Here is an 18,465-nt window from a genome sequence, read left to right on the forward strand (position 1 = left end):
TGAGCAAATAGAGATTTAAGCAATCTACACAAATATAACATTTCATTCTCCACCAAAGAGACTTATAGATAGCATAAATTAATTACATTAGCATTTTTTCCTTCATTATTTCAACAAATGACTATTTCTAGGTTAGAAACTCCTCCTGCCCCACCCCACTGTCAGACAATAGTTTTTCTCCCAGACTAAGAAAATACTTTAAATTCCCAGTGCTATATGTAATAAAACAACCTTAAGTGCCCAGTCAGCTCAGCAGCTTAGAGATTATTTCAAGAGATCACAAAATTGTTAGCTTCTAGGCTAATACTAGTTTTCAAATAACTCTGCTTCCATTTTCTCTACTTCCTAGTTTCTACAAAATCAATGTAATTTTAAAATTATTATCATGTAAAAGGAAAAAAATCTCATAACTAGATTTCAGCAAAATCTTCTGTTCATCAAAAGACATCATTAAGAAAAGTAATAGTCAAGTCACAGACTGGGAGAAAATATGTGCATTTATCTGACAAATGACTGGCATCCAATCCTACTCAATATAACACTATAACACAGTAATAAAAAAGACAGACAACTCAATAAAAAATAGGCAGATTTTAACAGATTCTTGACAAAATAAGTATGGATAGCTAATAAGAGACAATAAAAAGCTCTCAACATCATTAGTCATCAGATAAATACAAATTAAAACCATAAAGAGATACCACTATATCCCATCTATTTGGCTAAGACATAAGATTGACATCACTAAATGTTGGTAAGGATAAGAACAACTGGAACTCTCTCACACATTGTTGGTGAGTGTGTAATATATTATAATTACTTTGGGAAAAGATTTGGCAGTTTCTTATAAAATTAAACATACCTCTACTCTATGACCCTGCCATCCCACTCTGAGTTATTTACCCAAGATACACAAAAAAACACATTCATGAAAGACTTAATAAAGTTCACAGCAGCTTTACTGATAATAATTAAAAACTGAAAAGAACCCAGGTGTCCTTGACTGGGAAAGTGAATAAACAATCTGTGCTATATTCATATAATAGAATACCACCTCAGCAATAAAACAGAACTACTGATATAAGCAACACACGCTCAAGAGCATGCTGAGTGAAAGAAACGAGACACAAAAGAGTATATAATATATGAACCCATTTAGATGAAATTCTAAAACAGGTAAAACTAATCTATGTAGGAAGATGAATGCTGTATTGGGCAATGAGAACGAAAACTGATTAATTAGAATGGGCATGAGGCAACTTTCTGGGGTGATGGTAACATTTTATATCTTGAAAGGAGTTTGGATTATAGAGATGTATTTGTTAAAATTCAATCAAAGTACACTTAAGATGTGTGTTTCACTGTATACACATTTTAGAACGAACAACGAACAAATACCAAACTGTTAAAGATACACAAACTGCAAGTATTTAAAGAACTGTACTTTGAAATACATCCCCCAGATTAGATGGTTAATGGACCAACAGAAGAATGATAAATCAATAGATCTGTAATAAAATAAGAATAGCAAAATGTTAACAGCAGATCTATGTGGTAGATTTATGGGTGTTCACTGTAAAATTCTTTAAACTTTGCTTTCTTAAAAATTTTGTAATACAATGTTGGAAAAAGTTACTATCATTATAAAAATTACTATCATTGCTGTAAGTGCTTAATGCTTAGAGGACAAGTTTAATACCTTGGCTTGGAGTCCAAGGACACTGTCACTCCACCCATTCCATATACAGTTAATTTCATCTACTACTACTTGTAATACAATGACTTCATTCCTCGAGTCAATTTCCTTATCTATTTCCTCTGCACACTATTCTCATTTCTGCCTCCTTGCCTTTGTTCATACTACTTCCCATGACCCTGAATGCCAACAATCACCTTTTTGCCTTCTAAATTCTATGCATCCTTTGAGGACAATTTCAGATTTTTACCTCTTCCAAAATGCTTTCCCTAATTACTCTAACCTAATCTTAGCTATTCCTAAAATTTTACAGGGGTGTATTTTCCTAAGCCACTTGGACACTTACATACATGACTGAGAGCCTAAGATTATATTCTGCCCTTGTATTATAGCAATCTCATAAATGTGTGGTTCATATCAAGGAGCCTAATTTGAGTGTGGGTTAGTACAAGTGCATCATAGCTAGTGAAAAAAAAAAAGGTAGTAACTTCTCTATTGCTCATGGGTAAATACTCTCATGTCCTGATACAAAGAGTGACATATTATAAGTTTTGGCTGAGAGACACTGCTGGGAGCACTATCATTCCTCTAAAACTGCATTTATTTGTGGCAATTATCCTGGAAAATAATTATTATACTTACTGCAAAAATTACAATTTATTGGTCAGCATTAAACAAGGAACCTTAACATTTACAAAGAAAAAATACTTAGATCACATACAATTAATAAGGTATCTCAGGTTTCCCATGGAAAAGGGTAGATCATACTTTGGTTTTCACTACAAATAAGCTAATCAAAGGAGCTTCTAATTTTCAATGCTCAGTGGTAAAACAAACAAACATTGGCTTAAGAAGTCAGATATGGGTTTGAATCCTGTCACTCCCTTTATATGACTTATCTCAAATTAGTTTATCCTGCTAAGTTTCAATTTTCTCTTGTACAAAGTACAAACAGTAATTGCATAGTGAGGAAGAGATAAAAAAGACAAAGCACTTAGGCACACAGAAGAACCTAACAACTGGCAGACGCCATTATCAAATACATTTTTAGAAATTACTGAAATGACTTAGAGTAACAAATGTCTGTATATCTTATGGGAGAAGAATGGGAAAAGAACTAGATATAATATTTCATAAACATTATGAACTGTAAAAAAAAAAGCCCAAGATTACTAGATGATGGTAACGGGACACAAAGGAAAAAGGGGGGAGGGGGGTTGACAGTAGGCAAACTCGTAGGAAATTTTATAATTTTTACTTAATAGGTATCTTGGTCTGTAAGCATAACATATCACATGCTAGAGATATCTGAGGCAAATAACACAGTATATTTTAATATTTAAATTTCTTCAGGGAATTAAGAGTAGCTTCACATAGAAAGAATTTTGGAAGTTTAATGTAACTGCTATGAAACTGACAACAATACTCACGTCTGAATTAAGAGGTAAGAACATCTGTGCTAACTATATACAGAAAATTGAACGGCACATAAAAAAACATATAATATTTGGGCCAAACCTAAGTTGTACTGGTTGGACGTATTCCTTGCGAAACCTTTTAAGGTCTGCACTGATTGGCTGCTCGCCTTTCTCTACTGCCAATTTATCTGCTTCTGTAGGTTCTGGCTCTGGAATTTCAAATCTAACAAAAGCAAAATGAGAGAAATTTGTTGTTGTTTATACAGAAATGAGAAAAATTTCAAATACAGCAGGAAAAATATTTTAACTAAGCAACTTTCTTTTCTATCATCTATGTGAAAAGCACAATTACTGACACTGGGATACTGAATCCCTTAAAGTATTACATACTACAAAAAAATTGCCCTTTGACTACACAGTATTAAGGCTTTATATTTTTACTTTTACCAAAAAATAGTTTAATAACTAGCACTGACCAACACAGTAAAGGTCAGTGGAAAAGATTAAGAAAAGAATCTATAAAGGTATAACCTCTTTAAAGAACAAAACAGAGAGAGCTTATCTAATAATCTGTCCTTAATATTTATTTTATTAAAATGAAAGTAAATATAAATTTCCTTAAATAAGTGAATATAAATTGAAAGAGAGGACCCAAACTGAATTTTAAATAGTGTTCAAAAATATAACTAAATGGATAAGATGAAAACATCAAAGTTAAAAAAAAAACAAAACACAAAAACCCTTCCCCAATCATAGGAAATACAGCTAAAATGTAAGTCTAACACATGCTTTCCTTATTTTGGACATGGAAAGGCAACTAAGTAAATCTTAATAGAACATTACACTGACTCAGTCTGGTATACTTAGTTTTATAGAGCAACATAATGATAGGGATAGAGGTCAAGACAAAGTTCTGGTAGTAAGTTCTAAAATGTAAAATGAAAATTATTTGGAAGTCCCAATACTATATTTTAAACTATAAAGCATTTAAAGTTACCACTAATATGCTCAGTAAAAAAGACAAATTCAACCCAAAACGTAACTTTTATAAATTAATCATAATAAAGGAAATATTCATTTTTTTAGGTCTAAAATGATACAGTGTTTATGCTTTTAATTAGAATACTTATCTTTCAGAAATATAAATGGAAATATTTACAGATGAAATATGTTGTCAAATTTACTTCAAAATTATCCTGGGGTTAGGGTGTTCAAGTTGGTAGGGAAACAGATGAAACATGATAATTATTAGAGCTGGATGACTGATAAACGGGTTTGTTACATTCTTCTATTTATTCTTGTATAGGTTTTGAAATTTTCCACAATAAAGAGTCTGTTTTAAAAGTAAAAGGTCTCTTAAGGAAGTACTATTTTATTGCAAAGAAAAAAATTTCATTAAAATTCATAGTTTGTTTATCCTCTAAAACTGGATCTTTCTGATTATCACTATAAATGTTGCTAAGATCTGAAAAGACCTCTGCTATAAACAGGGATTTCATTAAGTGTGCTGTTTGAAGAGAATAAGAATACTGCAAATTTAATACCAAATAAATGATGTTCAAAAACTACTTGAATACATACTAGGTACCTCACACTTTGCAAGGTACAAAACAATGAACTTTTTACAAAATGTAAATATAAGTGAAATAAATATTTTTCTTACCGTTCAATTAGTAAGCTTAGCAATTCCTGTGGTTTACAAAATGAACGATATGTAGTAAGAAAAGTACGAACAAAATTGGGATCTGAAAAGGTAGAGCATAAAACACATTGCATATTCAATTTATTCAGCTTAATTAATTCAAAGTAGCATATTTTGGAGGTCATCCTTCCTTTTTCTTTTTATTCTGGCTCCTCTCACTGTTGCTCTTCCTGCCAATCATGGTATTTCTTGATAAATGAGGATTATTTTCAAATTCAAGATTCACGAATATAAAATTATGAATAATTAATAATTAATAAAGTTAACAGTATTATATTTTAGAGACACTTAGTTAGTTATTTATTCCTTTTGATTCTGCAGTATTCTTTTTATATTTTAGAGGCGATCCATTTTTTTTTTACCAGGCCTCAAGTGTTTCTGAGCATTCTTGGAAAAGTTTTAGATCCTCAGCTCTATATAACCAATTATATGAGTTTCACATACCTGCATACATATGGTATGTTAACCTTTCAATTAATTTCACCACAGTTCCTCCTTTAATAATGGGGATTCCACTTCTACTTTGCACGTTGTCTTCAAAAACAATGTTTTCCTCAGAGTCTTTTACCACAAAACGATACACTTCTGGACTTGGTAATCTCAGTGGTTGTTCATTTTCTTCCTTCAATAATACTGAATCTAGCATTCGATCAAGGGTACTACGATAATGAAGAGAAATAAGTGCTGCCATCCAATTATTTTTCTCTTCAGCAGACTTAGCAGCAAATATTATGCTGTTTTCATCCTTGGATACTAATTCAAAGGCGTGTTTGCACTCACAAGTATCTTCTTTATCACATATTTGTATTTTCCTCATGACAAATTTTTCTTTTAATCTGTATTCTGCACTACTGTATCCTGGAAGTCGTGACTGGCTATGATTGGGTTTGCAGCTAATCATCAAGCCATCAAAGAGAAAAATATGCCGTTCATGTTTAGCACCAATTCTTGTCAATGGGCCTTCCATAATAAATTCGTTACAACACTGTCCAATATCTTTGCCTTCCCATCCATCTATGTTTTTCTGAATTTCATTCATTTTTTTAATAGCCAGGTGCTTGCTTCTTAATTGACGATTATAAAAAGGGCAAACGGGATCCCTAAAAAAACAAAATAAAACAAAACAAAAAACAAACAAAAAATCCCAAGATAAATATAGCTTATTCAATGGCTAAGCGACCTTAATTGCTTTAAGTATAAACTACCTCAAACAAGACAAAAAGAACCAAACACTAGATTTTTACACACAGCATTTACTTTCTTCTACTAACTTTGCCACTATAGGATACATACCTTAATTTCATTATTATGAAAGAGAAGTAGCAGAGGCTCTATATTTCATTCCTATTGCCGTAAGAATTAAAAATTTTTAAAAATCCTAAATTTCTTACATAAATGATATAAATTATTAAATATACCATTTTAAATTTTATTAAATATACCTTAACAATATGACAATGCCAATTTAAAAAGACAAAAAGACCAAAAGAAAAATGTAAAACAAAAGTATAACTTTCAAGAATGCAACTGTCACTACAAATAACATTTCTTTAGAAAACCAGGCATCAAATGTAAGTGAAGTATTCAGAAGGATTCATATTTTCAACAGTTTGGAATTACCCAGGTCGGCGTCTAGGTGAATACTGCTTGTAAATTCGGTCCATGCTACCTTGGAGATTCATTAGAGCAGTAATAGCTTGGTTCAAACATTCTCTGTCTTCGTGCTCTTCACTACATGCTTTCAATTGCTACGAAAAACCAAAAGGAAAGATTAAACCCGCATTGTTCAATTCTTTCCCTTTCTCATAATTAGAGCAAGCAGCAACAAACATTATAAACCCTAAACAAATTTTAAATATACTTAACAAAATAACCATAATTTTATATAATTATGTATACCTCTTGATCCTTCCAATCAATCCTCTTTCTACATATGTAAATACAATACAGATCAAAAGTATTATAACTATAGCAATCAGAAGAAAAAGCAGCCATGATAACCATCTGGACATTTTCCAGATATATAAAAATACTTTAAAATATGCAAAACATGAAGCTTACAAGTTACTTTTATTTGTCAGTTAACTATGAATAAAGAAAATAAGATAAACATATATATTATCTCATATTCTCTAATGATAAAATTCTTAGGTTTTAGAGATTGCTGAAAGCTTTCATATCTTTGCAATACAAAAAAATGAAGTATGCTAACTTTAGCACTTCCATCTATCATTAACTTTTCTACAAACAGCATCACACAAAGGAGTCAACTGATATTTTTTACAACATAAAATTTAACTATTCTAGTAAATATCAAGAAACCATGAAAGTTAATATCTTATCTCACTAATCCTTAGAAATAAGATTTATAATTACAAACTGTATCATTAATCCTAACAACTCTGGCTTTATTTCATTTATCCAAAAGTTCCTCTTCTATCTCACTCTCAAAATGGAAGAAAATTTACCTTACAATAAATAATTTAGATTGGATGATGCTCCAATTTTTTAATTTGCTTGACAGAAGAATTAAAAGTGGATCACTATATAGAGATTATGTAGATACAAATACACATTTATGTGAAAATATGAAAAAAATTACAATTACTTCTTTCAGAAAATTTTTTTAAAATTTAAGTCTATTTCATGGTCTTAAACCAGCTTACTAGAACTTTTGTTACAAATTTTCCTTACATTCCAAGGAGAATCTGAAAAGCATTCAGCAATGGTTCCCCTTCATCAGCAGAAAACTGAAAATGGATATTGTTTAACTTTCATTTGTATGTCTAGAAATTATTCTCTGGAGCACAGAGCCATCTGATATTTTTCAAGGTATATGTGGAAGTCTTGTATCAAAGATTTGCAATATAAATAATTTAAGTGACTACTGTCAGAAGTAAAATCCTCATCTCTAGATTAAGAAATAAAAAATTGAAAGGATGAAGGAATAAGAGACAAAATACCACAGGAAGTCTGAAAAATGAACAGCACTTGATCATTCTAGCTTCTAAAGGTGAAAATTACTACCAAATCACTTATTTTACTGTTTTAAAAGATTTCTTACAAAAAGATTCTTTTCGGTGGGGGAAAGGTATATATAGCTCAGTGATAGAGTGCATGCTTAGCATGCACAAGGTCCTGGGTTCAATCCCCATTATCTCCATTAAAAAAAAATTAAAATAAGTAAACCTAATTATCTCCCCCCCCAAAACAAAACCAAAAAGATTCTTTTCAGCTCTACTCTATGGGTATTGATGACATAAAAATACTTAATTAGAGGTTTTTTTAATTCTTATTGCTTTTGTTGATCCAGATTTCCAAAGTATCACTAATAATGACATTCTACCAAAATGAAAATGGCTTTTCAATTTAGGTGTATAAAGATACTAAATTTCTATTGTCCACTAGGTCTCAAGGCCGCTCAAACTCTTCTATATAAATGGCCATGTAATTTCTAAAGATCCATGAATTACAGCCTGCCAAGGAGAAATAAAACTTCAGGATATTTAAAGCATAGCTTTCTGGTGATATGAGTATACAAAACAATGGCTTTGTTTGGCATAAACATACTCCAAAAATTTGCTAAACATTTCTTGAATTTTCAGCAGTAAGACTCAACAAACATCAGATTAATGAATATCCAAGCTAATTCTCTATAGATATTTGAAAGAATGTATTCTAAACATACAGTGACATAGAAATTACACATTGAACTACCTGCAGATAAATCATGCTCTTTCACATCCCTGTGGCTTTCTACATACCTGCCTCTGCCCCTCCGTATCCACCTGGTGAAGTTAGCCTCAATGATACAGTTCAAATGCCTCCTCCTTAGCTGTTTCCTTTTTCTCCCACTTAATTTTTTTCTTTTGAAATAATATCAAATGTATAGAAGAGTTGTAAAAGCAACAAATAACTCCTGTATACACTGAGTCACTAATTTTTAACATTCTGCCACATAGGCTCCATCATTCTGTGTGACTGTATGTGCACCATTTTTCCCCTGAACTATCTGGTTTGTCATACAGTCCTTTCAGTTCCTTGCTGAGGAAGGCGAACCATTGCTAAATGGTTCTGAGATTGTTTTTGAAATATCTGGAAAACTCAAATATATCACAAGTTATTCTCAAATTGTAACTTCCATGATGTTTCAGCAGTGTGTCTTAGAACAAAGACATTCTTTTACAATATAGTGATTAACTTCAGGAAATTTAACATTGGTAAAGTTCTGTAATCCAATTTACAGTGCATACCCAATTTAATGTCCCATTCTTGTCCTTTAGGGTCATTTTCCCCACAGTTTAGGATCCAGTTAATAGGGTACTTAGCTGTCGTGTTTCTACTGTCTCTTTTAATCCATAATAGTTCCTCAGCACTTGTCTTTTATGGTTTCTTCAAATAAATGACACCCACACATCAGTACAGTAGAATAAACTCCTTTGTACCCAACACTCATATAAATTTTTTTCTAACTTCCGTAGAAGTTAAGTTACTCCTGCCTCAGTAAACCCACAGTACTATTTCTATTAGGCACTTATTACATTATAATTATTTGCCTGGTGTTCACGTTCATCTTCTTTACTAAACCATGAATTCCTTAAAGCTTGGGGAGATGTTTTATTCATTTTTAGTATAGTACCCACACATTGTAGCTACCCAATAAGGTAATTAGAATGAGTGTTGTACAAATACTTATAATTTTGTTAAGTGTTTAGACAAATAACAACAATAAGCATTAATTAAGTTGTTATTCTATGCATGCTCTTTTATGCATTAGCTTATTTAATGTTTGTTACAACTCTGTAAGACAGGTACTATTATTACACCCATGTTACAAATGAAGAAACTGAGGCACCCAAGATGAGTGGCAAAGTCTACATTCAGACCCAGGAACTCTGACTTCAGGGTCCATGCTTTTTGCCACACTACTACACTACCTCCCTACAATGACACCAAACACAATTATGCAAAATACTGGACTATGCCAAAATCTGGTGACCACAAGTTAAAGGGGATTCCCTCTATGTTAAAAACAAACTAGATAATTACACAGTTTAAGAAATAAAGTGAAATAAGTGTGCTTTGGAAAAGAGGTCAAAGAGAATAAATGCCCTTGCAATAAATGCTTAAACTAAGTAACAGAATGGATGTCATCTTTCATTTATAGGTAGTATCTTATGAACTTCACTGAAGAGTGTATTCCTTTGCTTACCTGATAATCATCATTCTCCTTAGTTGTCTTTAAGTGTATCCTGACCAAGATTTTATACTTCATGTAAGCTTTTTCTTAACTCTATGAGACTTCACTGAAATACTTACCATGCTTCTCTTGAATTTCTATAAAATGCTGTATCTACTATAGATATGTGTACCTAAAGCAAGGGAAATTATAATAAAATTATGAATTTGTCTCTAATTCATTATGCTGGGAGTTCAGTCTAGATGTGAAATAACATGTGATCAATTTTTTTTTGGTAATAAATTTCTCAAAAGATTTTCATAAAAACAGAATTTTACTTATTTGGTGGGAAATTCAACTCATTAAAACTTATCACCTTTCTGGGGGGAGGGTATAGCTCAATGGTAGAGTGCATGCCTAGCATGCACGAGGTCCCAGGTTCCACCCCAGTACCTCCACTAAAAACAATTAATTAATTAAAAAAAACTAATTGTTTTCCTCCCCCCAAAAAAATTTAAAAAAAAATTTTAAATACACACACAAAAAACTATCGTTTTTCTTCATGTGCTTTTAAAAAGTGCATTATCTTTCTTCATATGTCCTTAAGTGATATGTCAGTATTGAAAGAGTAAATATTAGGTAGTAAAATATTCCTCAGTATTTTTCAAGAATCAGAACACTTCTTTCAATAGACATTATGCCAAGTTCTTGATGTCATGAATACACTTACACATATACATACACACAGGAACACAAAGACACGACAAAGTAAATGTTACATAATGTTAACAGTTAGTGAACCTAGGAAGCTTACTATATACTATTCTTGCAAATTTTTCTATGTGTTTCAAAGTAAAAAGTTAAAAAGTATTATCTGAAGAAACTCGATTGTCTCACTGAAATACTGGCCTATCTTTCCCAATGAACCTCATTAAAGTTATTTTAGTAAGTCTTTCTGTTAAGTTTTAAATTAAACTAAGATGGATTAGGTTCTCTTGAGAGGAGTTTTATTCTTTCCATTCTAAATTTCCAGGGAATGACCAGAGTTAGTAAAAGAGCATTACTTAGCTTTGAATAAATCAATTCTGAAGTGAGAGTAGTATGTTCTTAGTAACAGAAGAATAAACACAGATTTTTTTTCTTAGAATATAAGAAATATACAGTTAGTTATAAATCAGGGAATGAACTTTTTTTCTTCTTGCATAAGGATTGAAATATATGTTAAGAAAAAAATTAAAATTTATCTGAGAAAAATACAGAAAATGAAAGTAGTTTGTGATCAACCCCAGAGGGACTTAAATTAGAAAAGGACAAAAAACAGGAAACATATTACCTATAAAATGGACTTTAAAATATTACTACAAATAATAATCTAACAATTTATTATAATTTCAGGCAAACTGTATATGATATTGTATAATTTCTTCTCATTATGCAGCTATTTTTCTATCTTGCTTATCGTAAATTCTGATGCTGTGACATAAAATTCAAATAATATTTAAATACTATGTCCACAAATAAATCTCCCTTGGTATATAACTGAGGCAGATACTTAGAATTAAAACTGACTTAAAACTGCTCTAGGACTATGTTTTCTATTCCCAAAGGAACATGATAGACTTAAGTCCAACTTTCTTTCTTATGGTTCTGATTCTAAAGTATGTGTAACATGAAATGAAATTTCATTTGGACAAGTACTTTAGCCCAAACAGTATCAGAAAAAGACAGTCTAAAAAATGGAAGAGAATATCTGCGAATGATATATCTGATAAGGTATTAACATTCAGGGTATACAAAGAACTCTTTTAACACAACTACAAAAATACAAACAACCCAATTAACAATGGGCAAAGGACTTGAATAGACATTTCTCCAAAGAAGGTATACAAAAGGCCAATAAGCACATGAAAAGATGCTCACTATCACTAATCACTAGGGAAATGCAAATCAAAACCACAATCAGATACCACCTCATATCCATCATGATGGCTACTGTCAAAAAACAAAAATACAGAAAATAACAAGTGTTAGCAAGGATGTGGAGAAATTGTAACCTATGTGTGCTGCTGGTGGGAATGTAAAATAGTATAAACCTGCTATGGAATACCATACAGTGCTTCCTCAAAAAATTAAAAATAGCATTACCCTATGATCCAACAATTCCACTTCTGGGTATATATTCAAGAAAACTGAAGCAGAGTCGAGGACATCTGTTCACCAATATTCATAGCAGCATTATTTACAATAGCCAAAAAGTAAAAGCAAACCAAGTGTCCAATGACACTGGCTGTGTAACAATACACATAACACTACTGAACTATACACTTAAAATGGTTAAGATGGTAAATTTCATGTTATGTATGTTTTACCACAATTAAAAATAAATTAATAAAATGTTATTAAAAACCAACAGTATCACAGTTAAAACAGATGTAAAAATAAAAAGTAGTTTCTAATCTGATCATGTGATAATCTACCTAGTTTGTATCTAGAAATAGTCCTTATTTGCGTTTTTCAAACTGCATGTCATAATCCTTTAGTGGTTCACAATCATTTTTTTAAAAGAAAAGAGAATAGAATATAACAATACATTGCATGAAACGCTAAGTAGCATTTCAAGAAATTTTTTATTTTGTGTGTGCGTGTACACAGCATCATTATGATGTTAAATGTATTTCTTACTATGGATTTTTCCCACTCTGTAATATACAGACTGATTCCCACAGAACAATAATGCTATAAATAAGTGGGCCACTTTCTAGAATACCTGGGCCCTTGTGATCCCACTGATTGAGTCAAAGACTTACCAAGAATCAGCAGCATATGTATCCACATATGTACGACAGTTGTTGCTTATGTTGTAACTACATAATTTAATTACATATTATATAATTTAAAGAAACATATAAAAAAGACATTTATAATGAAAACTCAAATTGAATAATTTTAAAGGCAAGTCTTTTAAAAAAGGTATAGGGAAGATAATAGTAAGATTTGGAAAAACTATAAAAACAAAATTTCTGTACTCAGATTACTTTACAAGCATTTTCAAGTTTATGTACCATCTAAAAGAAGCAGAAAATAGAAATCAGAGAAGATAATTTTTGTGACTTAAGCAAGATTCATACTCAAAGAAAAGGTTTTATCCTAAGTCAACAGATGAGCATATAAGCATATAAACATACAATGCTCATACAGGAGTTCTGTGTGTGTTTATTAAAATAAAATGTATGTAATATTTCTCTTTATGATTCTTTGTTTTATTTTTAATTAACTGACTAACTACTAGTCCCAACCACTATGACCAAGAGTACTTGGAGTCCAGTGATTAACTGGTAGCAAAAGTAGCTGTGCCTCAGGATGAGTCATGTCATCACAGTCAACATCTTGATTTTAGATTCAGACCACAGGGATTCTTAAAAACTAGACCTCAGGGATTTAAAAAAAAAAAAACAATCACTTGGGAAAAGAAGTAACTTCAATTATAGAGTCAAACCAGCATTTTTAAATGTTGGCAAACATTAGAAAGCAACTATAAGACTAACGCCAGAACTTCCAATTAGACACGAACATTATCTAAAAAATTTTAGGAATCCAAATATACATCTGGGGCTGCCAATGAATTATTCATATGAATTCTACAATCCTTTTTATGAGTTCTTTATGGATCCATTAGTCTCCATGGAGATATACAAAATCAACCTGCTCATCTATTTGTGCACAAAAGCTGGTGAGATCCAGCATCACACCTTATGGGTAATAAGACTCCATAAAAAAAGAATTCTTGAGGCAGGTATTCATTAGAAATCATCAAAAGAATTCCTTGCCTAGATGCCCACAGAGTTATTCTGGCTTTTATTTTAATTATTACTTATGAGTTAGATGGAAAAAATCTGAACAGGTTGTCTAAATCAACAACTTGGTATAGATAGTGTCTATATATAATATAGACACCATATGACAGAAATTTAAAAATATGAAAATATGTGTAAGAGAGACATCACATACATTCTGGTAGGACTGTAAAGTGTATAACCCACTTTGGAAAACTGATTGACATTACCTATTAAATTTGAGAATACGCACACCCTATGACCAAGCAACTCCATCCCTGAGTATATACTCTAGAGGAACAAAATGCATCCATATGTGTACCAAAAGATTTAAAAAAGGATGCCCATAGTAAGTGTTATCCATAACACGAAAAAACTGTTATTCATCAACCAGAAAAGGATAAATCATGGTTTATTCAAAGAATGGAAGAAAATTAAACTAGAAGAACATACAACATCGATGAATCTTAAATACAACTGAGAGACAATATAAGAAATAAAATAATATATATGTTGACCCAACTGATAAATAAAGTTCACAGCTACATATATTTTTAGTGATATGCACATAGGTAGTTAAACTGTCAATAAAAACAAAAAAGGAATTGCCATTAAAGTCAGGGTCGTGGTTTACCTCTGGTGTGTTTCCACATTACATTTATTTATTATAAAACATGTTTATGTTTTCCCATTTTTCTTTAAGTATATAATATATTATAATAAAGTTTATACTATATATTAGAACCTTTAGGAATTCAATATATTTTTATGTATACTGGTCTTTGAAAAGAGTTCAAGTTTTACCATAATTTTTTTTTAATATATTGCTTGGGTCTTAGCTATTACACTGCATGGGAAAAAAATGTCAACTTTAAAACTGCTTTCCTTGACAAGTTATACAATAAGATGGAAACTTAGAACAGTATTATGCATAAAAGTTATTAATTACATATATAAAATAAGAGTTAAATCACTGTTGCTGTGTCTCCAAAAATTAATTTTAAAAAAGTAAACTCTTATGACACTATTACTTTGAGAATCTATATTATCAAATGATAGATGAAGATACATTTTTTTTATCTACCACTTGGAAATGGTATGAAGATAAGAAATACAGGCATTTCTCTATGGTCCGTGGGAAGACAGTAGACATTTGTGATACTTTATTTTATGAATAAAAAGTATTAAAAATAGTATCATATAAAAAATAACTTTTAAGCCTCTTAAGTGCAAATACTTTCTTGGCTCGGGAAGCTTTCATCTTACCTTTAATAATTCAAAATAGTGCCAACAATGATACACTGGCACCAGCATAAGGCGTGGAAGGACATAACGAACTGCCTCTTTAAAACCATCAGCAATGGACTGTAAAGCAAAAAGACAACAGTGTATTTCTGACATCAAGGCTATATATAAAACCACAGTGCCTAACAGAAACAGCTTTTAAGAATACAAGATACAAATGTATCGAAACTATCATGGAAAGCATGCTCTATAATGAAATTAAAGTGCTGTAAATCAAATTTTTTCCTCCTTTAAGTTATTAGATAAACATACACATTTCATCTTTTATGGCTAAAATAACTTTAACAATAGTCTTTTCAGCTTTCCCTCAAAAGTTTTGGCTTCCACATACCCTAAAGGAGTGCTGAAAAGCTAAGGACCCTCTCACATATTTTAATATCACTTTTATTCAAAATGTTTAAAGTAATTAAAAGAATGTGTTTTGGGGGATATTGTACATTGTATATGTGATTTAAATATATTTCATCCAACGATGATCAAACAAATTTCAGATTTAGCTCATTTAAGTTATGAAAAAGGTCTGTCACAACTTAATTGACAAAGCCAATCTTCACGTCAAAATAAATAGCCAGATCAGACTTAATTTTTGCAGCAAGTCTGACTTCACTCTTAAATTCAAATACACATGTAAATGTCTAGTTGTAAGTACAGGAAGCATGTGGAAAAACCTATAACTGCTTCTAACATAATACATTCAGGTTTGAGAACTTAATAAGCTTCCCCTTTCCTTTATCACAATGAATGATGAATTATTTTTTTAAAAAAGGTAATATTCACCATTGTTACAACTGTCTCACTTAATTCTTAGATAGACATAGATACGACATTTCAGCTACCAAGAGTTTTAAATACAATTACCCCACCCCCTTCATTTGGAATTCTTTTTGCTTTGCACTCAATAAACTCTCCTTCAGGAGCAATGTAACTTTTTTTTCCCTAGCTGGTGCCCTGGAGGTTTTTATATTTTGGATCAATGCATAATGGAAATTCAATATGACAAGAAGTAATGTGTAACAAAAATTAGGAGAGAATGCAAAAACACAAACAAGGTTAGACTAGAAACTAATTCCCTTAAAACTATCTATACCCTTATATCACCTGGAAAACCTTAGTGTAGAGCTAGAGTTAAGTATATCCCAGTTTTGGAAACTAATAGTCTGCAAAATAAATGATTTTCTAAAATTTATAAGGGATTTAAAAGTCACTCATGTTGATTTTAAATGTCATTAAGGCTGACTTATTTAAACTGGCATTTCTCATCAGGTAAATACAGATCTGAGATGCTGCTTTTAAAATATATTCACACAGGTAAACACTCCCATAATTCTCACATACTGTTAACTGAAGTAAATTATAATTTGTTCAACAGACTTGTTACCAGGTTAAACACAGTCAATTATTTTCCTAAAGATTAATTTCTCTTATCATTTAATTAGGATAGTGATACAGATCACTCTGGATATACATATAGATATAGATTTCTTTTTTAGTTTTGAAGTTTATTTTCTTAAAAACAACCTTATTGTGGTGCAATTTCTGCACAGTAAACTAAACATCTTTCATATGTACAATCTGATGAATTCTGATAGATATATACACCTATGAAACCACTGCCACAATCAAGATACCTAACATTCTCTGGGTGTATTTTTACGTATTTTATACACAGTGCTTTAACTGAAATGTAGATGACACTTTAAAATTAGTCTACAAAAACCGTTTGTATTGTTAATTAGCACTGAAATGGCTACTAAAGTGCATTCTAAAATATTAATACAATGTGTATTAATGGTGTAAGGAGTCCTCCAAAAACAACACAAGCTAATGTTTGAGTGTCTGATATTTGCCAAATGTGCCTAGTGTATTCCCATTTAATTTTCATAACCATAAGAGGTATACATTATCATCATTTTACAAATGAGCAAACTGAGTCTCAGAGATTAAGTGACTTGCTCAAGGTAAGATAACTATTAATTGACCCAAATTCAGAAGTTCTGACTAAAGGTCATATTCTTAAAGCATGCCTACATTTTCTAAAGAAGTTTTGTTTCATTTTTTAAAAATAAAGCATTACATCCTCATCTTACAAATGAAGAATGTTTTTTAAGTTGATACATTACAAGTGAGTTTGGCCTGAAAAGGGGTTTTATCTAACTCTTTCAATTTCACTAAATATGTGGAACATCAGCTTAAATAACTGGGTCTTAGACATTCAAACCCCATATAAGAATTCCTAATAAAATAAGAATGAAAAAAGAAATGTTGTGAGTGCTTTTAATACTTATGCAAAAATTTTATCGGCCAACTGTCCATTTAACTAATGTATACTTCATAGTTTATATGAATATGTAAGATTTTAACTTTAAAAAATTATTCCTTCACTGCAGTAAATGCTGAGAATTAGATGTAATTTTTATTCCAGGTGGAAAAGTTTTTGAGTAGAGTAGAAGTAGAAGATAATAATGGGAATTTGCAGTGAAGGAGGCAGAGAGAAGATGGTGAGTTCAGTTTTGAAGAACATTTATATTTGAAGCCCCTGTGGGATATCTAAGTGAACTAGTTCAAAAGGCAGCTAGTTATATGAAACTGTATACACACATACATCCAGTGCTCATAGGAGTCAAATGGACAAGAGGGGTAATAACAGATACTAGACATAAATATGAAATCAAAATATCCACAGGATTTGGTGGTTAAGTTCATTGTCAAGAGCAGTTTTTAGTGTTATATCTGATTGGAACACAGATGGCAGCATTCTGATGGAGAATGAAGACAACTGGCTACAAATGGAAAAAACAACAGGGGAAGGAGCTAGAGTGACAAAGGTTTGTTTGTTCATTGCATGTTTTAGGGCAATAAAGATTTGACTGTATTCGTATGTTAAGGGAGAAGAGCCAGTCCAAATGCAGGAAGTTTCCACAGCAATAAGTAATCAACAATCATCAATGCCAATGTAACCTTCATGAAGTGTTGAGAGAGCAAAAATATAATCTTATCTTTTTCCACGTACTCTCCTTTTATCTAACTGCATTACTGAACCAATTAGCTCCATTAATATAACTACCTTCTTATTTAAGTCATAGGCCTAATAGAGAAATCAGTATGAATATGCATGAGGATACTCTCCACTCTTTATGATTTCAATTCTATCTTCTATATGGAATAAGATCCTGAAATAGATCAGATTTAGAATGTGCCAGATTTTTCTAGTCAATCAGTATTTGTGATGGTACTCTATAAAAGATTTCTACATTAAAGACAAACTGAAACTCAAGACAGAAAACAGAAGACAACCAGAATAGGCTTATAATTAGATTTTGAAGGACTGGAGA

General features: G+C 31.3%; 1 protein-coding gene across 1 annotated transcript in view; it reads right to left on the reverse strand.

The window, feature by feature from the left end:
* SOS2 (SOS Ras/Rho guanine nucleotide exchange factor 2) overlaps nucleotides 1-18,465 on the reverse strand; it is an 87,122-nt gene that overhangs the window by 25,802 nt on the left and 42,855 nt on the right. The window contains exons 8-12 of the mRNA XM_031453676.2: nucleotides 15,095-15,193; nucleotides 6,437-6,564; nucleotides 5,261-5,916; nucleotides 4,778-4,859; nucleotides 3,215-3,337 (exon numbers count right to left, since the gene is read on the reverse strand). Coding sequence (XP_031309536.2) covers nucleotides 3,215-3,337; nucleotides 4,778-4,859; nucleotides 5,261-5,916; nucleotides 6,437-6,564; nucleotides 15,095-15,193 — 1,088 coding nt within the window. The remainder of the gene's footprint in view (nucleotides 1-3,214; nucleotides 3,338-4,777; nucleotides 4,860-5,260; nucleotides 5,917-6,436; nucleotides 6,565-15,094; nucleotides 15,194-18,465) is intronic.

Source organism: Camelus dromedarius, chromosome 5 (assembly GCF_036321535.1).
Source record: "Camelus dromedarius isolate mCamDro1 chromosome 5, mCamDro1.pat, whole genome shotgun sequence".
NCBI lineage: Eukaryota > Metazoa > Chordata > Mammalia > Artiodactyla > Camelidae > Camelus > Camelus dromedarius.